Raw genomic sequence first — 27837 nt, 5'->3', positions numbered from 1 at the left:
GAAGAGAAGTTTTGGAAATTATAGTATCAGGTTTTAGTCCTTTGGCAGCTTTGCATTTCCCCCAACATTAAGGAATTCCTGGTGGCCATAAATCTGTTTGTTCAACTCAAAAAGATGGAAGAGGCTTATATGGATACTGTTGAAAGCAGAAAAGTTTATGACAGGACTGTATTTCCCTCCAGAAATCATTAGCCAGCACCACTGGCTAGCATATACGTTCCAACAGTTGGAGATAAAAAATCAAGTTAGCTTCAAGACTGGTAGAGAAGAAAGGTGTTGTGTAGTTCTTTGACAAAATGCAACTTAGGCTGGCAAGGGGGTTGAAACTAAAAGGCAATTACAAGAATAAATGATCATCAGTTTTATAGTATAAATCTTCTTGTTAATATAGGTAGTATTCACTTGACTGAAATTCAAACAAGTTGAAAAGAGGTCCTTATGGTGAGGAAGACTGCTTTATTTTGTGAAATCAGTTCAAGAAGCAAGGAGGAAATGAGAAATTTATCAAACCATTAAGCTCCTCAACATTAGACTCTTAGTTAATTCCAGTACATTGAACTAAGACAGAGGAATGCAGCAGAATTTCATACAACTTCCGTGTGATAAGGTATTCTTGTTTCAGATCTGTTATAAAAAGAGGAATTATAAAACTTGGGAATCCATGGTTTTATTCCAGTATTTGACTGAAGTATGTGCTGGTGGCTACTGATGTGTTCAACCATCCATTTGGACCCTTCTGCATTTCTGTTAAGCCTGTGCTTATTCTAGTCTGAATCTTTTCTTTTGTCTCTCCTCTCTGGTTTCCTTTCTACATCTACCTCCTCACATTGCTTCGCTTCCAGTTAGACTAATTTCTCTTCTCCTTGCAGTTTTGGTGCCCACTGGAATAGTACAATGCAACTAAGTGAAATTTTCTTTGCTCTCAGTTTCTTTTCTTTGCACCACAATGAAACCTGAAAGCATTCTGAAGGAGTGGGAGAAAAGAAATTCAAGCTGTTGCAGCTCTGGGTTGAATTATGCCTCATGACAGATAGAACATTTGCAGAATTTAGATACCTGATTCAAACAGGACTGTATTGAGTTTGTGTGAAATTTAGTTTTTCAAAAGCTCAGACATAATCAGTTTTGGATGGCTAGTAAAATATTCCGTGACATCATCACAGTACACTCTCAAATCCCTCCTTGTCTGTCTTCATTCCAAGGCACGCTGGGGATATAGGCTTCCTACAAATTATTGTGGGGGTTAATAAACAAACATTTGTTTCAGCTGCATTCAAGAACAGGTTGAAATGATTTGCTGAATTAAAAGCAAGCAGCTACAAAAATAGTCATCTAACATGAAGAATTTCAGCTTAAATTGGTAATATGCAGAAAGTTTCAAGCAGCTGAATGCAGGATGTTGTATGGAAAGTAGTGGCCAATGTTTAAGTATAGATTTTGCTGCAGGTGCCATATATGATATGTTGGCAGTGAAGTTCACAAACAGGCATCAGTGCTAATGAATCTGGAGAAATTTTGATGAAGTTCCAGCAATATTCCAATAGAAAATGTTTATGTTTTAAAGTAGTGTCCTGGTTTTGGCTGGGATACAGTTAGTTTTCTTCTTAGTAGCTGGTACAGTGCTGTGTTTTGGATTTAGTGTGAGAACGATGTTGATAACACTCCGATGTTTTAGTTGTTGCTAAGTAGCGCTTATCTTAAGCCAAGGACTTTTCAGTCTCCCATGCTCTGCCAGCAAGCAGGTGTGCAAGAAGCTGGGAGGGAGCATAGCCGGGGCAGCTGACCTGAACTAGCCAAAGGGCTATTCCATACCATGGAACGTCATCCCCATTATATAAACAGGGGGGAGTTGACTGGGAGGTGCGGATTGCTGCTCGGGCATTGGTCAGTGGGTGGTGAGCATTGTGCATCACTTGTCTTTTCTTGGGTGTTATTTCTTTTTTTTTTTTTTTTGTTATATTCCTCTTCATTACAATTATTATTATTATATTATTATTATTCTTAGTTAGTAGTGTATTTTATTTTACTTCAGTTATTAAACTGTTCTTATCTCAACCCACGAGTTTTACTTTTTTCCCTCCTCCTCCCCATCCCACTGGGAGGGGGGAGGGGGAAGCGGCTGCGTGGTCCTTAGTTGCTGGCTGGGGTTAAACCACGACAAGTAGAAATGAAGATTGATTCAGATTAGAGAACTTAAATATTTTTGGTACTATCTGTAGTAATTACTTTTTTGTTTCACATTGTTATTACAGTAGTTACCAAACATATTTGTTTTAATTTCAGAAAATGCATTCATGACACAGACACTTCCCTAGCATGGACTTGGTTCTCCCTCATCTTTTCTATGGTGTACAGACCCGTTTTGAACATTAGTTTCTTCATGTGCACTTACATGTCTATAATACTCCAAATCATAGCCTATGGAACTAAGTCTCCCACGCATCATATTAATTTAATTGCAGGGTTTTAATGAGTTATCATAGACTCTTTCTGGGCAAATTTTACAGTAGCATTGCATCTATTTGTGTTCACTGCAATCTGTTTTCTCGTCTTGCTGCCATGCTTTTCTACCTTCCTGAAATGGCTGCAGAATTAAGTTAAAAGCAGCTCTATCTTCCATGAAAAATTAAATTATTCTCTAGAGTAAATAGATGTTATTACAGCAAAAAGTGCTGTCAGGATTTTTGTGCACTGTAGGCAAACAAAGCCTGTGTTTAAGTACTGCTTATTTCAGTTCAACTGGAGTGCAATCTGTCTTTTTCTCCTTTGTGGGAGCGCTGATTTCTTGAATTCTCTTTTGATTGTTGTTTATTGCTAGAGAGAAGTTTTAAAATGAGACATTTGACACATTAACTAGAATAAGAATGTATTTTAATTTATGATTTACTGTGAAACAAAATAAGGTTTATCTTGCTGTTTTGTTTTTTCTACTGTTGTTTACCATAAGTAGTGTTTATTACAAAGTTCACAACAAATAAAGCTACTCTGGTTCAGTCTGCTTTGAAATTAATAGTGGCTCATATATCAGTAAGTTGAAATCATTTTATTTGTTAAAAAATATGTATTAATTAAAGTTATCTAGGGATCATAATATAATCAAGCTTGCAAAGAAAATTGTGTAGGTAGTCTACAATTGAAAGAAAATGTTTAACTTGTCTTTACTGAGAGATGTAAGCATCCAGAATTTTAAAATTTCTGTAATTATGCCATCAGAACTAATTTATAGCTTCTCCCACGCCCATGTGATAACAACATACCGTCTATTGACATCTTCTTTTCCTGTGCTGGTTTTTCTTCTCAACATTACTAGCTTTCGTCTTCTGTGATTCCTGTCAGCTTTCTTTCCTTTTCTCAGTTTTCTCCATTTTCCGTTAATACAAGTCTTAAACCTGCATCAACATAGTTTCTGCCTCTTTATCTTTGGTGACAGTCTTCCTTTGACTTTCCTCTGGCTCCAGCTTCTTTCACAATTTAATTTCAAGTTTTCTTTCTTCAGTGTATCCCTCTCTAGTTTTATGTTCCCGTCTTTTCCCCTTTATCTTCAGATAGCCTCATTCATAAACACATTCTTTTTATCTCTAGGCACATGATTCACGTTCATGATGTCCCTGTTCCAATACTGCTTCCTTCTGTTCAAACTAAAACTGTCATCTGTCTCTAGTATCTTTGTGAAGATCTTATGATGAACTCAAACTCAACATGCTCTTAGTCTCCTTTCTCCTGTGCCAACCACTCAGCACTACTTCTGTTCCTAATCACTGCATGTGATACCATCTTCCTGTCACCAAGGCTTACTGGCAGTTTTGACTTGGTATGTCTTTACATCCAGTCTCTGTATATATCCTGACAGTATTTTCTATGTAATATGCACATACATTCATATGTGTAGGTATGTATTCTTTTTTTTTTTTCTTTCATTCACAAACCTGAAGTTCTTGTGTAGGCTCACCGTCCCCTGACCTGACTGTTACAGTATCCTTTTTCTGGTTTGATGAATACAAGGTTTTTGCCTTGACAAACACAAAAATTTAGGGTGCTAGTACAGAGATAATTTATGTGATTTGTTTTGATTACGTTACCTTTCCAAAGTGCATCAAACAAGCTACTTATTTTCATCTTTAAGGCTCTTAAGGATCTCTGCCCGCACAGCCTATTATCTTTCATTCACAGTAAAGATAAGCAACAGTAAAGATGGTGACCTGCTTCCATAACCTACTTCTGGATTTTTAAAGAAAGAAACTTCATTCTTTATTTCAGTCTGTTCCTTATGTTGGAAGGGAGATTTCTGTAACCACCCAAAACTTCAGTGTTTTCTTTTAAATCTCTGTTTGGAAATGAAACTGAAAAAGTATCCTTATTTTCTGTAGGAGCTGAAAATAATCTTTGTTTGACCATTAAACCTTCAAATACAGTCTGTTATGACTGTAATTATTATGTAAGGTTTAAATGGAAGGCATGCTTAACAGCAAAAAGCAGAATTTAGTGCCAGTCTGTATAGAACTACACAAAGATGGAGAGAATACTGCATATGGAAAAGATTATCTTCTAATACAGGAAACCATACATGAATGATAGGAAGTCTTATTTATGCATGTGCTGTGTACATATTGCTGGCTTCTTATTTTGAATTACTGAAAAAAGTAGTTTCAACATTGCATTTTCACTTTGGCTGTTATTAGTTGTTTCTTATAGGCAGGTTTGGAGGGAGGATTTTTTGTTGTCAGTTTGTTATTTTCTTCCTGAGAAGTTATGGTGTCTCCTTTGACTTCTTACCTGAAAGAGTGGTCAAGGCAGAGAGCTTAGAATGAGAAAGCCTTTCTTCAAGATCATCCCAACTAATTCCATGAAGAGTTCAAGCCATACTTCTGTATTAAAGGATCCCCTAGAGTTTTGCTGTCGTGCTTGTCAGATCCTAAGACATCACAGTGTTATTTTCAGAGATGTCATTCATCTTCGTACTACCCATCTTAATGTCAGACTCCATGGTGATTTAGCACCATTAAAACCATGCTACTGGAGGGTCCATGCAGCTGTAGCTGCTCCTATCTAAATACTGTTTTGAAAAATGCAGGTGTAATATAAAGAGTTTCTCAGAAAGTAATATTTAAAGAACAGGAAGAGGAGTCCCAAGTGAGCAATTCGGTTGTTCAACACTTGTAGTGCTTACTGTATTTTTCATTGCATTTTGGAGTGTCACATGTGGACTGTCTGTTTACAGAATTGAGGAGCAAGCAGTTTTCAGACCATTTCACTGTTTTTTCCCAAGTGGGATTTGCAATAGCATGATTTTTCACCCTTGGATTAGATTATCTAAAATGACCTTCATTTGGTTTGCAGCAGCCAGATGACAGTATGACTGATTTTGAAAGTAAAAAAAAAAATAAGGCTTGAAGGAGATATATTGTAGTTTATCCACCAAGAATATGATGGAATCTAAAAAATTGCGTCTGTAGGTATTAATGTCTTCTTTATTCCCACATTTTTGTATCCATCAAATCCCCTTTCTCAAGAAAAGTGCAGAACAGTCACAAAGCTTAAGCTTTTGAAGTCAGTAAGCAGCAGTTTTTGTATGAACTACTGCTACAGGATGCACTGATTTTTACATATCTGAAGGACACATGAAGTATTTGTTTTTCTTCTTAGTTGTCAGTTAGGTTTCCCTCATTTATTAACTCAGGGACCTAGCCAATGTTGTGTTGTTTGGGTCATCTGTTCCATCTGACCCAAGCTTTCAATACAAAGGATGGCATGGAGTTAAAGAGCAGAAGAGTTCCACTGGTTTTTAAAATTGGGAATAAATTGCTATAAACATAGAAGCATATGGTTTTTGTTTGTAAAAACTAGCATCAAATTTCTTCCTTATTCTTCCTGGTTTCCCTTGTACTTCTGTAATTGCCTTTTTTGCTTTTTTACATAAGCTTCTTTTCCCACATTGCAGCTGAAATAGCCTTTTATAGCCTCTCTGCAGAACTTTATAATTTCTTACTCCAATGATATTAGAACTCTTTTTCAGAAAACAATGAAATAGTACATCTCCAGTGTATTTCCCAAATATTTTAGTTGTAGCTGTCTTTATTCCCTTCCCTACAAAGTGAATGCAGAATTTCTAAGTCTTATTTTTACACATCGACTGTGTAGGTAGTAATCTGTTGTAAAGTTGGTGAAAAAGGGATAGAATTGATTAGAAATGTAGTACAGCAACTGTTAGAGAAGGACTAATCTTTTCTGATATTCCATAATCATTATCTGGACCATAACTTTAAATTCAACATTTTCCTTATGGCAAAATATCACCCCTTTTTATAGAGAGGAGTAAGAGTTCATTTCAGGAAATTATGGGAAGGAGTATTTTGAGAGACGATTTTATGTAATGAAAATGTTTGTGTTCAAGCTTTATTAGTCTACCCCAGTATCTGAACATACTGGCAAAAGGAAATACCTTTATTGCTCGTCTTAAGGACCCAAGGTTTTTAGATTCTCTTGGGTTATTCAGTCAGCAGAGACAGTTTCCTGCTTGTTCCAGGTATTAGCCTTAAAATGAAATAGTTGTAGTTGCAGTTATTATAGTATCATTTTACTACAGTGGTCTGCTTCAGTTGGTAAATCTTCAAAACTGAAAGAAAAATAGATTAACATGAAAATATAAAGCAAAAAAATGCTTTGCCCACTTTTTCATGCTACAAATATTCTCTCTCAGAAGAATTACTGTAAAATAAAGTATTTTTTAACTGCTAGTTTTGAAATTGATTCATTTTAACAAAGTTGTCCTGTCTTGCAGCTGTCTGAATGACTATGTGAGGAGCTAACTTCAAAGAGAGAGGGATATGTCCCTTGTATCTCAGTAATAAGATATTTGCAAAATGTATGAACACGTTGAAGAGAGTAGTGAAGGGCTGCAGTTCATTACGTTGTATGATCTGACACTATTACCTGGTTAGAGCTTAAAAGTCAGAAACAAATATTTATTGCAGCTTGTAGGATTGCGAAGGATGTAAGAAAGGAAGTAATGACAAATGTGTATCATAATGTTGCTTGGAAGGGTTTAGAATAATTCATGCTTGTTTAAAAATGAGAGCTTATGTAATGTTATTTTATGTTTTCTGTTCAATTTACTTAACCTTGTTTTATTAGCTAAAGAACTTGAAGTCTGACTTAAAAATATGAAAAAACTTAAAACTTTTCAGGCGGGATCTGGAATGCAAATGCAAATGTCATATTCTAGATGTAGGTAGTACTGGCGTTGTGTGCCTTAGAATACAGATTAAATGTACCTGTTCTGCCACTTACTCTATTTATATGTTGTATATTCACTTTAAGAGTAATAGGAAAAGGTATAACTCTTTCAGATAAGGTCTTTGGAAATGTGTTCACTCTATTAACATATAGTTCACTATTTACAGTGGGTAGTTTTGATCTGGTTTTTTTTTTCTGTACATGGATTCATGTGCATTGAAGATCAGTACTATTTTATTAGAATGAAATTGTTCTGAACACCCAAATGCAGTATCTACAAAGTAAAATATCAGTCTGTTCTAAACTGTGAAAACCATATATAAACAAATGGCACATGAACAAATTTTTCTGCAGCTGTGCTGCTGTTCTCAGTGGTTTGAATCCTCGTTCTTTGTCCATTTTATTTTTGTTTGCTTGGAACATATTTTGACCACATTTACTTTTGGGAAACCTTGAACGACGATACGTGTGTAGCTGGGAATGGGATGAAGAATATGGAAACTCAGGCAGTAGTGTGTGTGTATAGGCTTCTGAAACTAAATTTTACATCTTGGGGACAGTACCAGGATGCAGGTGTTTGGGGTAGATGTAGAATTAAATTCTAGAATGGAAGTTGATAAGGAAACACTCATTGGTGCCTTGTCTGGTGACAGAAAAGATTGGAAGAGAGAAAAATATGTGTGGGAAGAACAAAAACTGCTGGGGATGGTGTAGGCTGTTAAAAGAAGGAAGGAGGAAACAGGGGCAGGGGAATAAATTGTTGGAGAGAGGAAGCCAATAATTGAATTAATGGTGTAGATAAGAATTGATTACTGCAAAGCAGGGTAATTAGAATTTAATTGTGGGGAGACTCTCTAATCATCAGGCAAATACATTTAGCAGCATGCAAATTTAGTATATTTATGAGATTCATAGTCTACTGTTTATTGCTTTTTGAGAGTGTTGTCAAAGTGATAGCTGAAGTGATAGTGAAGATAGTGATTGTCCTAGTGATAGCTGAAGTAAGTAGTACTTGCATCTGTTTTTTCTTGAGACAAAGAATATATGATTCTTTTTGAACGTAAACCTAACTTCATACAGCCTTCAGTTTACATGTCTCTATTTACATGGTGATAATGGAAAGTGAACATGTCAGCTGTGGTACAGAAATAGAAAACCTTGAGGGACAAAATCCAAAGGACATTTCCATTCTTAACATCATCAGTACTACAGCTAGCTCTTGGGCAGTTGTCATCACTCCTGTTTTAAAGTGAATGTTAACCACAACTGTTCTTTGAGGTACTATTAAATTTAATATAAAGAAAGTAAAATAAAAGAAAAAAGAAGCCGCTAGTCTTTGCTCTTAAACAGATTAACCTTTAAAAATGAATTTGAGGTCATAATTCTTTAAAAATCCATAAATTCAACCATCATTTATTATCACAGGCCTGAGTTTTGTGGTCTTCTATTTATGTGGACTTAAAGTTACAAATAACTGAACTGTATTTGTTTTACAAAGAAGATAATATAATATGTATGCAAGCTGAGCTGACAAAGGTAGGGAAAAACACAATTGAAAAACTATCCATAAGAAGGTGGTGTTTAGATAAAACCTTTTTATCTAAAACATCTGTGTTTTTCTACTCAGTATACAGGTCTCCCTGACTGGCAGCCTAAAGAATTATTCAAATTGACAGCCAGTCCCCTGATTCTGGTGATTTGGACTCAGCAAAGATGAATGAAAACTCCTTTTTGCCCAATTCGGTGCTTAGTTTGGAATGTGGGCTTCCTCTTTGAGAGTATCCTGACTAGCGGGTTGAAAGGTATTCTGAGGAGACTCTGTCTTGTCTGTGGAACTGTTGTATTTTTGATAAATAAGGCTTTTTAGGTCAAAGGGAGAGTTACCCTATGACTGCTTTCCCCCCTCTCCCCACCTTTCTCCTGCCCTTCCCAGTGACTAGATTTTAAGTCATTCTTCAGTTGTTATTTAAACAAAATGAAGAGCTTTGACAGAGTTCTCACCCTCATAGGTTTGTTTAGCATGATCTTAATTTCTAGTGTCTAACCTTTCCTGTATTTATTTGAAATAAGTAAAAAATCAAAATTGCATTCTTTTAACATACATTAAGGAGGTTTACAGTATTTTAGATCTAACTTGCTAGATTTTTTTTTACCTGGAAATTTGAAATTTTAAACCTTACCAAGCTGGGAAGTCCTGATTTTAGAACAATTAGGAAATGTAGCACTGTTTTTTCTGATATGCTTTGCATTAAAGGAGTCACAAAACTCTTATTCTAAACATTAACAAAAGCATTCAAATCCAAAGGCAACAGACTATCCACCAAAATTTTCTGAGGAGTTACTCATACTGGTGACCTGTCAGTAACAAAATTGTCTCTGACACCGGCTAAAGCAGAAGACACACCAGCTGCTGTGCAGTTCGACCACTAGAAAAATGCAGTGAAAGCAATTGTGAATGCAAATGTTTAGATCTTTTTATTGTCTAGGGAAGCAGTTACAAACCTGTTCACATCAAACAATGAACATGTTATTCTGTTCAGGTGTTTATGTACAATATCAGATAAGTGCTGCTTGCCTTTCTTCAGTGCCCTCAGGTTCTGAGGATTTTCCAGCAAATGAGTTTTTATTTTCAAGTTCCACTTTAGGATGACAGATGGTGTCCTGGAAATATACTTTAAGAAGCTGAATTCTTTAAAAAAAAAAAAAAAACCCAAGAAAAAATGCAAAACAAAACAAACCCCCCAAAACCAACAAAAAAACCCCTGCACAGAGTGCTGCACAGAAATGTGTCGGTAAATATCAAAGCAAAGTATTATATACATTTTGAAAGCTTTCAAAGTCTATTGTACTTCAGTTAAATACAGCGATAGAAGGTATAAATTTCTTGTATATTCATTCTTTTATTTTGTTTTTTACTTCATGAAAATTTGGGAATGGCTATGCATTTGAATTGCATGGTGTTTCTTTCTTTTAATATTCTGGATTATCTTGATTGCTGAGGAGGACTAGAGAATACTTCCGTCTTATTCCACCTTACCTCCTGTCATCTTGGCAGAAGAATTGCGGATTGTTTATTTCTGTGTTTGGAAGAGACAATAGTTTTTATGGTACTGAAAGAGTGGAAGCTATATCCATTAAATACTTTTTATGATGGGCAAAAAAAGTGGGATAATTTTAAGAACTAAAGGAGCAATGGTGAAGCTACACTGTTGTAAGAAAAAAAAATCACTGCAAATCTTTTGTCCTCTCTGAAGGCAATTTGGACCCACAGACTGCTTAAAAATGGATTGCTCATATACGCTTCTCAATCTCCTTTTCAAGTAAATGCTGTTATAGCCTGATCCGCAAACATTGATATTACTGTAAGAAAGAAGTCTCAGAAGTGATCCACAGATACTACTGACTAAAACTGGTGCAGTTTTCTTTATTTGTCCCAGTGCCACTGATGATGTAGAATTTGTGTCAGTAACTACTCCTGAATAATACCTTGACTGCATGCATTTATTATAAATATTATAATAATTTTATTATATATAACAATATATAAATAGTATATATTTTATATAATATAAATATATTTAATATATTTATATTGTATAAAATAAATATATAAAAATAAAAATAAATAATACAAATATATATATAAAAAATATAAATAAGAGTCTATATAAGAGTCTGGAAGTTGTTCAAGAATAGTTACTGAACATTGCATTCAGATTAAAATTTGGATTAAATTGAGACCGCCTATTAAATTTAAAGGATTGGCAGCACTTTGGTCAACTCCAGAAAATTGTGAAATTTATCAGGTTTTGGTTTTATTTAAAGAGCAGGAAGATACATTGTATCTTCAGCAGTTCCTTGATACATTCTCTGCTTGAATGACACAGATTAAAGCAAAATCCAAGGACAACTGGGATATGTTTTATGAGTACAGTATTAAATGGCAGTGGTTTATATGAAAAATAATTAAATAGTACAAAAAAGTTCCAGGGAGCTGTTTCAATTCGTAGCGCTCCATATTAAGCATATAATACATAATTGGCTAAAATATGTTAACTGGTCTACAAAGACCTCTCTTCCAAACCTGACTAAAACTGTTGAAAGCCAGATGCTGCAGGGTAATGGTCTGTGTCATTTTGTTAAATGTACTGTTCAGTGGTTGTTTCATCCTGTTGAGAAGCATTTTGTTGCTGGCATTTACCTTATGCTATCTTTTCTCAGTAATATTCTCTCTCAGTCCCTAACAGTACATTACACAGGGATGTGATTAGTCGAGGATTGCATGTTTGCACCTAAACAAGTAAAACTATATTTATTTTTCCTCTTGAAATCTTCGTATCTTTCTCAGGTATATTGCCTGTTTCATATTTAACATGTATTGTCACTTAAACTTGCAATACAGTTTTTGAGCTCCTCTTCTTCATTTCATTTTTACTTTCAAGTTGTCACTAAATTGTATTATTTTCTCACTGAAACTTATGCAAACTTCTGTAAAATTTATCCATGTGTTTTCTCTCTTCTGATAAAATTTTCATCAATCCTTGGGTTATTTCCTTATCAGTTATTGCAACAACTTCTTTTTAGCCTCCTCTTCTCACTGTCACTCTTGTGTAAGTAGAGTTTACTGGAGTCATGTCTCACTAATAATTGCACTGCTGTATAGTTAGGCTGCTGTTCTCTGGGCTGCAAGTGATGAATGTGATAAAGAAGTGTTTCTGCAGTTGTAGGTGCTATGGTACTATACATGATATGTTACAAGGAGGAATTTGAACCTTAAGATAATCCTATTTTATCCTTCCCTTTTATCCTTTTCCTAACCTGTTTCTGAAAAACACAAGAACTTGAATAGTTCAGCATGCATTCTCAAGCTTAGCATGGAGGCACCCTGTGACATGGAGCAAGAGCTACGTAACTATTCAGGCATGGCACAAGAAGCACTCCAGCCTTCCAGTGCTCCCACGGGGCTAATCTGCTCAGGCTCAGCAAAGGGTTCTCTTCGTTACTGCTGTACTGGACTAATAACACCATTACCCTCTCCTCCTTACTGTCATAGAAAGATTCAAATTATGGGAAGGATGATGGAGGCAAGCAAAACGTGTTAAGAAGCTCCTATCTGTGTAATAGTTCTCTGAGGCTTTTACACATTGATATACTTTAGAGTAGACCTTTCATAAGTTGTCTCTTTGAGTGAACACACCATTATCTTGCAACATAATTTTTGGGAGTAGGGAAGTGAAAAAAAGTTACTTTTCCTCCTCAGCATTTGTATGAAAGCTACGCATAATGTACTGGACACCTCAACGCTAAAGGTTACAGAGCAAAGACCTGTGCATGGTGAAATTTGGCATAAGAGGTTCCTAGGATGAAATGTCTATAACTAGGCAATCCTAAAACCAGAATTCTTTTTATTAATTTCTACATTGTTTGTCTAATGAAGACAGAAATTAATGTGAAGAAGTCACTGAGCACAGTGAAGTAATGTCAGGCATTAAATGGCTATGTAACTTGCAGTGGTTCCTCCCTATCAAATTCTTTCAACTGATCTTTACCAAATCACTGTGGGTTCCACTTAACTCTTCAGATTTCCCCTTATTCCTTCCCAGGTCTGTGATTAGATTTCATGAAATGAGGGAGAGGAATGGAGTGTATGAGGTATCCGAAAGTGCAAGGGAAAAACAGGAGGAGGAGAGGGAAAAGGGTGACTGAGAACGAGTATTATTTACCTGCCCCATTCCCTCTCTACTGCAGAAGTAAAGATAGCAGGTGCTGAAACAAAGAACAAGAAACGTTTGGTGATAACCTCAAAGGTGTCATGTAAATGCCTCAGTGAACTTTAAATCTGGAAGTAGTTCAGCTGTATTAGTGTAAAACTTTGTGTGGGCTATCTAGCCTGGGAAGACCACTATGCTCTGCCAGGACCAAAAGTAGTGTCTGTCTCTGTAGAGCATTGCACTGGGTCAGCTGCTTCTTGAAATAACTTCTAGAACTACTTGTTCTAATCTATATGAAGGGAGGAAGAAGACATGACAGGGAAGTGGGGTGTGATGCAACAAAGCTAAATTATGTCCAATTTTTTCATTGTTACCGGCTTACTGAGGAGTTTGACATGGTGGAATAAGATGGCAAGTTGCAGTTTTAGCTTGAACCACAGGACAGGTATCTTAATCATGTATTTTGAGATCAGCCTCCTAACAGCCACCTCTCTTCTCTTCAGCACTTCTTGGGAAGATTCAAGAGCTGGGACTGTAAAACATTAAAAATAAGTAATAGTTTTGTACTGAACTCTCTATAAATGAGCAGAAAGGCATAGAATGAACAAGAAATTATAAACAAAGAAATATTTTAAGTCTTTAGTGTGTAAATCTTAATTTGTTTGAATAATGTTGTTGCACTGATTGTGTGTTTTACAGCAATTAGCAAAATCAGTTCAGCTATTATGGCACAAATAAAAATAAAAGAAGGAGCAATAGAGATGTATGTGATATAATTCAGCTGCCAAATAGAATGCAGTAAGCTCCTGAAAATAGAGTTGGAAACTATTTACTGTATGTTCTTCATTTCTAAAATAAATATTTTTATTAATAAATAACAATTCAAAAGTAGTGTTGGAAGAGAGGACTGGGGTACTTTTTTTGGAAACCTGACTATTCCTTCCTGTTATAGCCAACTTCTGCCTTTCCATGTCTATGAAATTAAATTTTGTACATTTTGCTACTGTAGAACAAAGAAAATGTCTAGAGAACAAATATTTTAAAACTATGTTTTCAGCTTTTCTTCACTAAATCTGCATCAGTCAGACTATATTACATGCATTTTTGGAAATAGATGACGTTTGCAAGATTTCCTTCTAAATTCTGAGCTAAGCATTTGATAGTTGATAGCTTTTGAAAAAACGAGCTACTTTAAAGAAAAAAAGCTTTGTTTCAGTAAATGGAGTTCTGTTGAAGAGTCTTAGATGAATTATTACAGCTTTATATTTTCTTTATAACTTTCAGTTCTGTAGCAAAGGAATTATTATATAATACCAGAGCCATTCAATGCAAGATGTAAACATACAGCCTCATTCTTAAATAACCTATACACGCTCCTGAATTCTTTCCCTCATGTCATCTAAGTCAACAAAGACTGGAGCCTAATTAATCTTTGGGTTTTTTTCTTAAATCCCAGGAGAAACTGAAGAAGGTTTAGATTTTTATGTCAAAATGTCCTACATGGAAATGGTTATTTGCTGGAGAGATTAAGCCAAGAGCCCTTTGTTTTATTGGTTTTATAGGCAGGAATCTGCATGAGTTTAAAGAATTACGCCATTAGTCATTTGAGGCTCCATTTCTGAATTAGTGATAACTTTATAGGGAAGACAAGGAAGTTAGTTTGGAGAGGTTTGTGCAGGCATTATTTTTGAATAAAGAGATTAAAATAACTATTAAATTGTTAGGTTTCAAAAGTTCTTGAAGTAATGCATAGCTGTGATTTACCTACCAGTGATACACCTATGCAGCTATAATGATATAGCTGTGTTACACCTACCAGTGTAACACTATTTCTTATGTTTGTCTGCCATAACCTCCTTCAAGGACATAGAGGGAGATTATTTAAGGCACAATCTTATAATGTATATACGTAGCATTTTCAGCATCTACTGAACATGATCCTTGCAAGTTTGATTGTATTACTGACAAAGAAGAGATGAAGGAAATCAGTGTTATAGAGACAGGCAGCTGGTGTCGTGTGTGATAGTACAAGGTGAAAAAGGCAGACAGTGAGTTAATGTAAAAGATGAAAAAAGAGCATTATGAATTAACTTAGAAAGTGACACAAGTAGAATGGATATATGAATTTCATGTGGTGTGATATTATTTTGTAACATCTTTATGGAATATTCTTGCAATAATTAAATGAAATGAAAAACTTAAGAAAATCATGTATGGTTATTTCTTTGAGAGAAAGATTCTTTGTGACCTGGTGTTTGGGGGTTTTGGGTGAAAAATAAAAAGAATACACAATCTATTAATATCCTGCCTGAAGGAACAGGTTGATAAATAGTTGAGATATGAAAAAGATTTAATTCTCACAATACAATACTTTGTAATTGTTGGGGTATATTGTTTTTTTTCTCCTTACCTGTGGTGTGCAGAACACTGATATCATATCCAAACAATCATTGAACAATTTAATTTGGAAATTCGGGTGTGCGGTATAGCTGTTCTACATTCTGATACAGTAGTTCCTTTATTTTCTATAGAACTGGTAGATGCTCAGGGGAATGGGCTGTAACAGTCCTTTAAAAAAGAGAGAAATAATTTTTCCACTGAGACTTGATATTATCTTTGAAAAAAATCAAATTATTCTATGAATGGTGAAACTTACTGCTTTCCTATGGTTTTGTGTGCTGCTTCCCTTATGCCCTCCCAATTCCTTAGTATTTTCACCTTCACACTACACCCTACCTTTCTGACCAGTACGTGGTTGCAGTTTCGGGACTAGGCCTGTGCTTACTTGCCATCTATAATCCATGCTGATTGACCAACTGATTGGTGTCTCTTAAGATGGATGTGAGCCATCTTAATTGAATTTTAACTGTCTGCCTCTGTGTCAAGGTACTAATTTGGGTTCTGTCTTTAATCACCAATTTTCATTAAACTTACAGGAACTGAGTGTCTTTGAGAGCTGTCCTATTTGTTTGAAATTAAAAGTTATTGTAGTGGAAAGATAGATAGTTTGGTCCAGTAAAATTTGTTTCCTGTTGAAAACAGAAGCAAGCCAAAATCAAAACAGAAACTTTAGTTTCTAATTCTTTGTGAGCTATGGACTAAATACTCTGCTGAGTTATGAAAAATTATTTTGAATTGTTTAAAAGAAAAGAAGGGAAGTGTGTTATTTTATGTACATTAGCTTGCTTGAGACCTCTTGCTTCTCATCCTTAGTTGAAAATAAGTCTACTACTGAAATAAGTCTACTACTGGATTGATGCAACTCTTTAATGTATGGTAGTATCATTATAAATACTAAATATGGTATGTACAAAACAATTAAAAATGCAGGTTTCGGTTCTCCAGTCTGCTAAGAGCACAGGACTTCCCATAATGCAGAACAACTGTAAAATTTTTACTTATGAAGATAAGTAAAACAATATTCTGCAGTCTGGGGAAATTCTCTGCCAGAGCATTAGCTGGTTTACATAGGTAGTCTTCCTCTTACAGTAATCTCTGCTTCAGCTCCTGGTTTAAGAGGAAGAAGAGATTGTACAGGGCAAAGCAAACATACACATGGTAGATTTATCCTGTGTGATTTTTCACTGCGGTAAGTTCAGGTTTGTGACAGACAGTTAGTAGGTTGTTACCACCTCCAGCCCACCAGACTTTTTGTCTGCTCGTGAATCAGCTTTGGAACGATTGCCGGTTTCAGCTAATGCATCACATTGGCTAAGTAAATACTCCAGATTGAAAACTGAGTAGCTCGGGAGCTGGTTTGTGTATCAAATATTGCTGTCTTAGAGCTGATGATGCTCTTTGTAGCATAGGCAGTTTGAGTTAAATTTTCATTTGTCATCACATGCCTGTTAGAACTCACAATAGCAAAATTTAATTGCACTGTTAGATGTTAACTTGGCTTGTTACCCAGCTTCTGCTGGAACTAGGTAGCATAGGATCAGACAGCTGCAATCAATTTTTGGAAATCGTAACTTCTGTTTAGGTAGATCTGAGTCCAAATAATATATCATACTGAAAACTGGTAGAAGATGGGTCAATAAGGAGTTCTAAGTGCAAGTACTCAGTTATTAGTGTCTGATCTGGTTTTTATATAGAGCTAAAAGTGTGGGTTTGAAGAGCTGTATATACAGTGAAAACTAATTGAGATGTATAATATATTGTAATGGCAATTGTATTTCAGCTGCTTGATCTTTCCTTACCCAGATGATCCCTGAATTTTTCATTTACTTTAAACTGGTGCTAACACATGCTAGGCATTAAATTAGATTGCAAAGCCTGTATCCACAAAAAAGGGGGGATGGGAATGTGAATTGTTGAAGCCATTTGGTATGAAAAAAGGTTCCAAAGAATTGGAAGTGTGTATAGTTCCAATCCTGGAAATACATTCCTGTTGGATAAAAGAACTAGGAAATCGACTTTTTAAAGGGAAAAGATAAGAAAAGAGGATTCTGCCTTGGTAATGTACGTGGCTGCTTCTCTACCCTATGCGCTTTAGAACTTGGCTTTAGAGGAAGCACCGAGAAGGTGGGGTTCACTGCTTGAGCTGGTTTCTCAATCCAAAACCTAAAGACACTTAAGAAGTCTCAGTCAACACCTGACTGATAGGAAGAACTATGGTGTGTGTCAGATATAATGTAAAGAATCATTATTGTTTTTTCATGTTTATTATTTAGTTTCCATGACTGCAGTAAAAAGTTAATTTTTTGCTCTGCATAACATTTCCAACATTGCCCAGAGCAATAAACCCAGAGCCTTTATCTATAGATACTGAACTGAGGTAAGGAGTGTGATTTGCCTCCTCCACAGCCCCTCCAAAGAAGCAACAGTCACAGACAGGTTTGTAAGCGTAGTATCTCCCAAGAATCTGCAAACCTGTGTGCTTAGAGGAAATAGTTCACTTTTCTAGGAACTCCTAATTTCCTGCATGTAGTTTATCTAAGACATTGTCATGTGTTTCCAGGGCAGGGCCACCTCCAAATAAAACTGATATTACATTAGAAAGTACCTTTATGTGTAGAAAAATTCTTCATAGTCATTGGATCTGCTTCATATGCATGTATCTTCAAAATAATTTATTTTAACTTACATTTGAAGAATTTAGTGATAGTAATCAAATCTGAGACAACTCTGACTTCCAGATCACTGCTTGAGCTAATTATATTAGAAAAAACTTTTTTATGTAAACTGATCCAAACAAGTTACAGTTTTGTAGAAGATTTGCAAAGTATGTTTTGTGTCAAATATAAGTATGGAAGAACTCTACCCTTCTTAGAAATTATATCCCTTATTCTAATAAAGGAACTAAATCATGTGATCTGTATGGCCATTACCACTAATTTAATACCTGGGATTTAAGGCAAAGTTTTGTAGGAATTCTTTTTTTCTGCAGAAAGTATGACTCCAGAATCCAAGAACTCTTCCCTAATTTTCCATTTGTTCCTGTGCCAATTCGAGAGTTGTCTATTTCAGAAGCTTTCTTACTCTATCTGAAGGAAAAACATGATAACAATAGTTTCCAGAAATAAATAGAAATGAATGCAAGCTAAATAAAACTGTTAAATATGGAAGTGCTGAAGAATGGAATCCACTGCTGAGTGGACTGTTAATGTATCCCTGCAATTGAGACAGCACCTGGATGTGGGGGTTGCTCCCCGTCTATGACTGGTAAAAAAAACCCAAACACTAAATTTCAAGTGAAAAAACAGGAGGATGTTGATTATGGCATTTGTCATGGAAAGGAACACGTGATGGATAAATGTGATGGACATGTGATGGAAAAATGGATGTGATCCATTTTAATCAAGGGTGTCAGTGGCATTCACAGATGTATTCAAATGTAGGATTCACCAGCTCTTTCGTACAAATGCCCTTTACAGCTATGTGCTCCAAAAATGCCATAGATTCTGTTGGTTGTCTTAATAGATCACCTGTAATGACTGAAAGAAATGGACCTATTAAGCTTTTTTCTCAACAAGGAAATCTACTTTGCTTTAAGGAAGCTCAGTTGCTGTGGTAGCAGCTTTCTTAGCTAAGGCATCTGCAAGACAATACTATAAACAATGTTTCTGCAAGGCTCTTTTTTTTTTTTTTTTCAATTGGTGGCAGGTGAGCTCAGGGAAAATTTGGAGGTGTCTAAAAAAATTAATATGATCAGTAATAGCAGGGGGGGATTTTATTTGAAAAAAATGCAGTGAATCATTCAGGAAGTTGCTATTATTGCCTGTAATATTTCTCTTTTACTACATGAGCTGTTGTAAGGTGCATAAGGAGCTCTGAAACAGTTTCAGAAGTTTTGCAAATGCTCAGAAGTCTATAAATTCTATTCTGAATTGGGCACACTTGATTTGAGCTACTAGAACCGTCATTCATGTTGTTAGTGACACGATAGAATTAAGTTGTTGTGTGGCATTGTAATACCACTATTAAATAGTGACCAGCTGCATTACTAAAAGGTATTTCATTGTGTCTTAAAATGTAACAGAGTTACATATGCTCTTAAGTCAGATTTATACAAATTACACTTTAAGGCAAGAGATTGTAAAAGGATTTAGATACCCTTGCTGGGGTAAAGAATTCAGAATTCATTTCATGATAAGCTAATATATAAAACAATATTCATGCTTCCCCCCCCAGCCAGGTGATTCTCAGATAATTGAAATCATCTTAAGGCAAATAATTTCATGGGAATGTCTAAGGATGGCAGTGACTTTAACATTCAAAAGCAATTGAGTTGGTACACAATGAAATTCCTCATACGGACTTTTCTCCCCAGGACAGAACTGGAATAGGTCAGATTGTTAGTTTTTGTAAACTGGATGGGATAATTTAGATTCCATATGCCATTTCTTACTCTTTTTTTATTTCCTTGTCAAGGAACTGGAATGTTTTTGTGCTAGTTATCAAGTAGAAATTGAAGTTGTTACCTTAGGATTAAAAGCCTCATTTCATCCTAGTTTTCATATTTTTCATTATTCTCAGAAGAATGGAAGTGTTTAACTTAGTAAAACTGAATATAGTCCTTCCTTTTTAACATTCAGATCAGAGGCTGAAGACTGTAAGCATTTGGTTTCATCTTCTGAAACTTTATGCTCTTGGGATTTACTGAATTTGTATTTCCAGGTGTTTTAAAGTTAAGCTCTCAGTGCCCTTCTGAAGTGCTATTCATCAAACTGCATCTTTTTGGAAATTTACCTGTATTTTGATTGTCTTGGCAGTGATGCTATATTATTCTTACTTGGATGGTTTGCCAATCTTCAGAACTACTAAGAAGGAGATTTAAGGCCTTTTTTTGAAAAAATTAGTTTCTCCTGAAATTTAGCAGTTCCAAAGCATTTTGAGCTATTCTTTTTATAATTGCATAGTACTGTGAAATTTCTGCAACTACAGTGTTATGCTTCATTTCAGGGTAATGTTCAGTATGGAATATGATTTACTTACAAGATTTAAGATAGTAACTCAATTGTCTGTCCTGCCTGAACACAAAATGTGTTCCAAGCACCATTTAAACTTTATGATAACGTGCAAAACCTAAGATTTACAGAATATCGTCTGAGAACCTATTCATGTTAAGAATATCCTAGAAAATATTCTCCACCTTAACTAACACTGGTTCAGCTCTCATCATACCATGCTAGCAGACTAGATGATGTGGGCTGTTGAATCTTTTTTAAAGATGTTGCTGCATAATCCTGCTGGATTTAATTGATAGGGTTACTGACAGTAATGGCAGCTCCTGATGTACTTAAATGATAGCTCTCAGTGTAGTGTCTCTTGGTGGATAAGAAGAAATTATACACACATATATATATATATAGGCGTGGAGAGACTAAAGTGTTTTATCTTAATAGGGTAATAATTTTGTATTGTGGTTATCTTTGTGTGTATATCAAACCAGACTTTTCAATGTATTGTGCAAAATTTTTTAAAATCTTAAGAATTGTCATGAGTCTGGGGCAGGCAGACAGATCACCAATACCCCTTTAAGTACAAGTCAGAGGTGAGGAAGATAATTCAAGTTTCTCACATTCACTGTTAGAGGAAACAAAAAGAATTATTGATTGAGAAGGTAAGACTGTAAAAGAAAGCAAATTTAGCAGTTCTGGCAGTTCTCTCTATATAGGATGATTAATTAAGCAGGTAGCATGGATTGGATATCTGTCTTAGGCAAAGTAATAACACCATGGTTTGATTTTTAAAAAAAAAAATTGTAAATACGTAGTAATTATGACTTATTAATTATATAATCCTTTTTGTAACATTTTATTTGAGGGAAAGAAGGATGGGAAAATATATTCTGTGATTAAAAAACACCAATTGACTTATGATCATACAATATCTAGAGTGTCAGGGAGGAAATGCTGATATTCAGAAACTGGAAAAGCAGCCCTTTCTATTTATTGCTCAGCCACAGCTTTGAGACTTACCTGTGGCTTTCCCTGCTTTTGGAATTTCTCAAAAAATTGATTGGTTTGCTAGTTCAGAAAATAATTTGTGAAAATGTTGCTAGCACATTTCAATAAATGCCTGGTTGTCTGTTCATACCACATAATATTGGTGTATTGTAGCAAAGTGGAAGAAATTATTATGGTTTAGATCCTGTCAGAATTTAAAACTCAAACTTCTAATAGTTAAAACCAAGAAATAATTTCATTATTGGAGAAAAAAGAGGAATAGTTCTACCATATAGCTTTTTTGAAGGATGAGGTAAACAGGACTTGATTCCTGTGGAGAACAAAAACTGACATAAATAGATAGTTTAAAAAAACTATGACATATGTTACTTTGTGGTGCCTACTTGGATTTCCACTGAGAACTTGTAGAAACACAGTAGATTGAAATAAAACAAGAAGTCTTAAATTATATTTGTTGTGGCTCCATACTCACTTTGTAGATGCCAAGTTAAGTAGTCAGAGGGTTTATTTCTGACAATGAGAATCTTTTTCTTTTTCTATTCTTTGACAGCCACGAGCTATCGCTGGTTTTCGAGGGACAGTACGATATGCATCAATCAATGCTCATAGAAACAGAGTGAGTATGTCAATCTATATCATATCCATCTCACGTAGCTGAAAGCAGTCAGTAATGCAGTTGCTATTGATTTCTTTTTTTGTATTCTTCTGTTTGTATTTATTATGTAGAAATTAATACTTACAAATTTTGGGAAAGGATAATATACTTTACAGTAGTCGAGGGTAAAAAAGTTCTTGTTGTAGAAATAATAGTGGTTTTAATAATTACCTTTGGTGTTCAATTGTATTGTAAGTTAATAAATTAAAAAGATGAAGTTACTGAGTTTTATAAAATACATAATGTCCAGTATGTCATCTTAACAGCATACACTAAAGAAATCTGAATAAACAGCTTAACAGCTTATCAGAATAAACATTTGCAATGTTATTTTAACACACTTCAACTTCTGTTTTGTTTCTATGTATCTTCTATGGAAATTTACTTGTATGTTTCTGCTTAAAATAGTTGCTGGATTTAATTATACGAACTTGTTTTGCAGCCTTGATTATATTAATTTTTATATATAATAATTTAAGTCTCCAGAGCAGTAAAGAATCTGTTTTCCCTTTTGTCTTATAGGTATTTGTAAGATGCATTAGAATAATGTTTCTTTTTCACAGGAAATGGGTCGGCATGATGATCTCTGGTCCCTGTTCTACATGTTGGTGGAATTTGTGGTTGGGCAACTGCCTTGGAGAAAAATAAAAGATAAGGTAAACCTAGAAGTGAAACCGAAGAGCATGAGGGAGATTTACTTCTGCATTGTAAAGTGAATGCTGTGATAAAGATTCTACTAAGAATCACTGGTTCATTAATTTTAACATTACATTTTCCAGTGTTTTCTAGCGTTAGTTCTCATTGCTAGTGTCATGGTTTAAAAAGCAATCAAGTTTTACGAACTGTTCTAGGCAGGAAGTGGATTGTGCTTCTAGTTTGCAAATGGTTTAAAAGGCAAAAGTAAGTGCATATATGCTACTTATTTCATTTTCCTATTTCCACTTGAGTACTTTTTGATTTCACCTATCACACATTTAGAATATCTTATCTATTTTGATTATTTGTGAAATGGACATTTCTTATTTGCTGGTGAACAAAAGTGAATCAGTCAATATGCAGTAGTGCCTTTAGTCATATATCATAGGTGAGGTATGCGAAGAAACCACGTCTAGTTAGCCTATTATTACTTCTTTCAACTTCTTTTGAAATTAGATTGAAACAAGGTTACTCTCTAAGGTGGTTTATGCATTGGTAGATGACAATGTGGTATATAGGTAGTGTCTCTTTTTTTGGTTTTGATTTAATCACACTAAACAGGATCTTATGCAATATACTGTGATGACCAAATAAACACCAAAAAGTGACTGAACTTCAGATGATGCAACAGGATATTTAAATATTTAAAACATGCTTTTTAGAAGGGTTGGAGTGTCTAATGACAGTCCTTGATATCAGGCAGCATTCAAACACAGCAGAAAATTAAATGGCTTTTCATATTGAATTTAAAGTTTGTACATTATTTTGCATGTGTACTGAGGGCAATGACAGAATCTCTTATCTTGCTATCTGATGCAGAATGGCCTTCCTCAGTACTATTCAGCGTGATGTACTTACCCATCTTTCTGGCCAGTAGTGTATTGAATGGCTGTAAGATACAAGGTCAATATGTTGTAGCAGAGAATAAAGGCATGTTAATGTTTGTTGTGTTGTTTACTCCTAGGAGCAAGTGGGCTCCATTAAGGAAAGGTACGAGCACAGACTTATGTTGAAACATCTTCCTCAAGAATTCAACATCTTTTTGGATCACATTTCTAATTTAGATTACTTTACAAAGCCTGATTACCAGGTAAACATTTTTACTATTTTGTCTTCCTGATTTTTGAATAGCAGAATTTTATGCTGTTTCATCTTCAATTTCCTTTGATTTCATTGTGTAGTCTTGGTAGTGATTATGGATTGTGCCACCACAAAGTTACTTTAATGACCATCTAGTGCCACAGAAACTTTGCGGTTCAAAGATGTCATTTTTTTCCATTTGGGAAGAGTAAGGCAGTTAAGTTTCTAAAAATAATTGACAGTTGCTTTGCAGTCCGTATTCTGTTAGGATCAGGTGCTATCCTACTATGGTAGCCTCTAGTGGGTACTCCTTAAGTTAAATTGATCAGATTGTTTTCTCAGTGATAGTCATTCTGGCAGTTTTCCAAAACCTGGAGCTCAGCACCTACAATATATACAGCTATAGCACAACATGCAGCTGTGGTGGGTTTTTAAGACTGAAGTATTGCCTACAGAGATCATCAGAAAACTAGTCATTTTTCTTTGTTTAAGAGAGTATTGCCTGATGAAATGGACAGCTTCAGCTCGGTGATAAGGTGATAGGTGCCAAGAGGATATGCTGTAGAATATGTGTCTTATTCACTCAGTGTTGACCCATGATTTAACAGTAAATAAAACTCAGAGATAGAACTTTGTTCTATACCAGTATGTGGAAAGCAGCAGAGGAATGCTCAGGAAAAGCAGGGAGGGAGAGACTGAGAGTTTTTTCAGTCTCACAAACTGTGGGAGAAGTTGAACTGATCTAACATCACACCATGACAAGTTGTCCCTGCATGCCTTCCCTCTGGCTCCTGGAAACACACATTCCTGTCAGCTTCCCACTTGCATTACCTGTCTGCCTCTGTGCATTTGTTCAACTCAATAACTCAGCAAAACCAGAAAGAATGGTTTTCTGCTGGTGTGCAAGCTGAATTGATTCAACTGAATAAATAAATCATTCTAACTAACTAATTCTGGAATTGTAACTTTGATAAGAATGATTCCTGTGGTTTACTTGCTAAGATTAACAGAGAAATCGAGATATGTAAGATTCGAAATAAGAACTGAAAATCTCAAGGGATAACTAATTTCCTGTTAGTAAGTGAATTTCTCTAAATGTACTGGTATGTTCTTCTGCACGTTTGCAAAAAAAAAAAAAAAATCAATTTTTGTGCAAAAATTTGAATGTAATATTTTTGCAAAACCTTTTTCTGTGGTCTACTTGTATCTAACACAGCACATGCACTCAGGGATTAACGTGATACCAGGACAGAGTTTCTCCATGATACAGATAGCCCAGTAATTTACAGTCCTCTGGTTGGTCCTGGAACATTTGCAGTTGTGTAGCTGCAGCCTAAGCCTTCTGACACGGTCTTGCTTGTGTGCTTTAGACCAGAGCAGGGTGGTTTTATTTAAAGCAGTGAGAAAGTGCTTTACTTTCCATGGTCATTTAAGCTGTAGTCTCTCTTAACTAGTATTTGTTGTAGCAATGCTATTCATACCTTCGATATGTATCATTCTTTGTTCATATTTATGGTTAGGCACTGAACAAGAATGTACATGGTCAAGATCCCTGCTCTGAAGAGTTTACAGTCTAAATAGTTCATGACATAGGTCCAGAATCCACGTTTGATTTGGCAATGTCAGATATGTTTATTTTATTCAGGTATTTATGCACACATTGCCTCAGCCTCCTGAAATCATTAAGCATTTGAGTTTGAATTTGCATTATAGCAGAAATTGTAGAAAAGATTTAAAGGAGAATGACCTTAAAAATGACTTCAGAGAGACTGCTTATGATTTACAGGAAGAGGAGAATAAAGGAGAGTCTGTATGGGACAGAGAGCGAACTATGGCTTTGTGCAGTTCAGTAGGGTTTCAGAACTGACTGGGATAGATGGCACACCAAAAGTTCTTGAGAGTAAGGATAAAATGGATATGACCACTTTATACAAGAAGAATGATCCAAACTTCCAATCTGTTTGAAGTTGCCAAAGGGTATGTGTTTTTAAAGGAGGCCAGAGAAAAATTTTCAGCATCCTAGATTGGAAGAAAGAATGAAAACTAGAGTTTTAGCTTTTAGGAAAAGAAAAGAAAAAAAAAAAAGATTAATTTTAGAAATGTTACACAGTAAGAGATGATGTGATATGGACCCAGCCTTCCCACCAGTGACTAGAATGAGACAAAGTTTTTTCACAGGAGAGGAAAGTAGATGCAATTTCTTTCTCTGTCATGGACACAAATTGTTCTAGATGCTTTTTCATAGCATAAAATGAGGGTGGAAACCTTCCAGTGTGACATTTCTGTGGGATGAATGTCAGCATTAGATAAAGTAAATGATACATAGTTCTAAATGACAGAAATTTATAAATTAGCAATTCAGTATCCTTCCCTACGTACTCCTCATTCATTTCCTTGGTTTCTAATGGTGTTACCAAATATATTCTTTTATCTTCCTCTGCTGGAGAGCCATTGGATGCTATTCTGCAGCAATGTAGTCATGCCTCTGCGTGTGTCTTTCTGTCTTTTTGTGGTAGCCTATGGTGTATCTTTACCTCTTTTTACTGATAAAAACACAGATGCAGGTTGTTTGTTTTTGTTTTTTTTTAAATAAAACAGAATTTTGTATATCTTGACTTTTAAGCCTTGGAAAATGAGAAATGGTAAATATAAACAACTGTGTCCTTTTTTTGGAAAATTGTTGTCAGTCAAAATCTGAGAGACATGTTAAAGTATTATAGGAGGATATTTCTTAATTGCTTGGTCTTTTAGACAAAAATGAAGCTTATTAACTTTTTTCTTAATTTTTAGCTTCTCATGTCTGTGTTTGACAACACCATGAAAACGTTTGGGGTTATTGAAAGTGACCCTTTTGACTGGGAGAAGAGTGGAACTGACGGCTCTCTGACAACCACAACAACTTCAACCACACCTCAGTTACACACTCGTCTTACTCCGGCTGCAATTGGGTATGTATGCACATTGTGGTCACTTAAAAAGCAGCCGCAGAGTACCAAAGGGAAATTAGCTCCATAATTTAGGGTTTTTTTCTGCAGGATGTTGAATAAATAGAGGAATGGAGGTTTGGGAGCATTTGAAATATTTCCCTTTTTAGGGTTCCTGTTTATACTGTCCTGAAAGATCAGCACTGCAGTCCTAAATTTATAGCAATAAAAAATAGTAGCTCGGGAAATTGCATGTAAATTTGCTAGTCCATCCTTTGCTAAATCATATTTTGTGAAACTAAATGATGTGTTGTGAGTTTAACTGCCTGGAAATAAACCCATTGTTTTCTGTAAGGTTGAAATAAACTAGTAGCTGCAATTTCCTTATAACTTTGAAAAATGAATGGATCTTTATAGGAAATTTGGAAATAGATTTTGGTCATGTTTAAAATAATATTTAATGTGGTCTTCGAGACCTTCTGTAATTAAGTAAGTTGGATGAGATGTGATGTTTAATAATACCCACACTCATCTCAGGGGATTGGAGAATATAAGAGGTGTTCATGGGTCAGGAGGAAGACTTTGTGCCTGTTCTAGGCCTTGAGTAGATCAACTTTTTATGTAAGAGTCACGAAGGTTGTGACGTGGGAGTTTTGACAATGTAGTGAGGCTGAAAAACACCAGAATTTCATGTAGAATGTATTAAATTCCCAGTATTTCAAGGTAATTTTAAAAAAAGTGTTAAAATAAATGTCAGTCAAGACATTAACTGGTGTTAATATTACACAGGTGTACGGTGTGCGCTATTGAACACACTGAAGTTGACAGCGATTTTGCATATGGTTCAATCCCATTATCACACTAAGCATCACACTGGAGTTATTGATAGTCTTGGCTGCAGTTAACAATTGTGGTGACTGTAAAGGAATGACTTTTAATTGACCACCTGACTGTTCACTTTTTAGGAATAGCATTGCTTCAGTTGCAGATACTGAGCTAAGCCTTAGCCCTGTTTAGCCCCAAGTCAATGGGACTACAGAGCTTTAACTAAAATGTAATGTCTTGTTAGCGTTATGCTTATGTTTTGATTATCAATAATTGGACCAAAATAACACTTGATAAGAATA

At 35.3% G+C, this 27837-nt stretch overlaps 1 protein-coding gene across 1 annotated transcript in view; it reads left to right on the top strand.

Annotated features, from left to right (window-relative positions):
* Positions 1-27837, top strand: part of TTBK2 (tau tubulin kinase 2) — a 72214-nt gene that overhangs the window by 16691 nt on the left and 27686 nt on the right. Inside the window, exons 6-9 of the mRNA XM_050897811.1 lie at positions 21906-21971; positions 22574-22666; positions 23671-23796; positions 26577-26734. Of these exons, the coding sequence (XP_050753768.1) occupies positions 21906-21971; positions 22574-22666; positions 23671-23796; positions 26577-26734 (443 nt within the window). The remainder of the gene's footprint in view (positions 1-21905; positions 21972-22573; positions 22667-23670; positions 23797-26576; positions 26735-27837) is intronic.

The sequence above is a fragment of the Gymnogyps californianus genome, chromosome 5, assembly GCF_018139145.2.
Source record: "Gymnogyps californianus isolate 813 chromosome 5, ASM1813914v2, whole genome shotgun sequence".
Lineage (NCBI taxonomy): Eukaryota > Metazoa > Chordata > Aves > Accipitriformes > Cathartidae > Gymnogyps > Gymnogyps californianus.
This window is presented reverse-complemented; position numbering and strand designations above follow the sequence as displayed.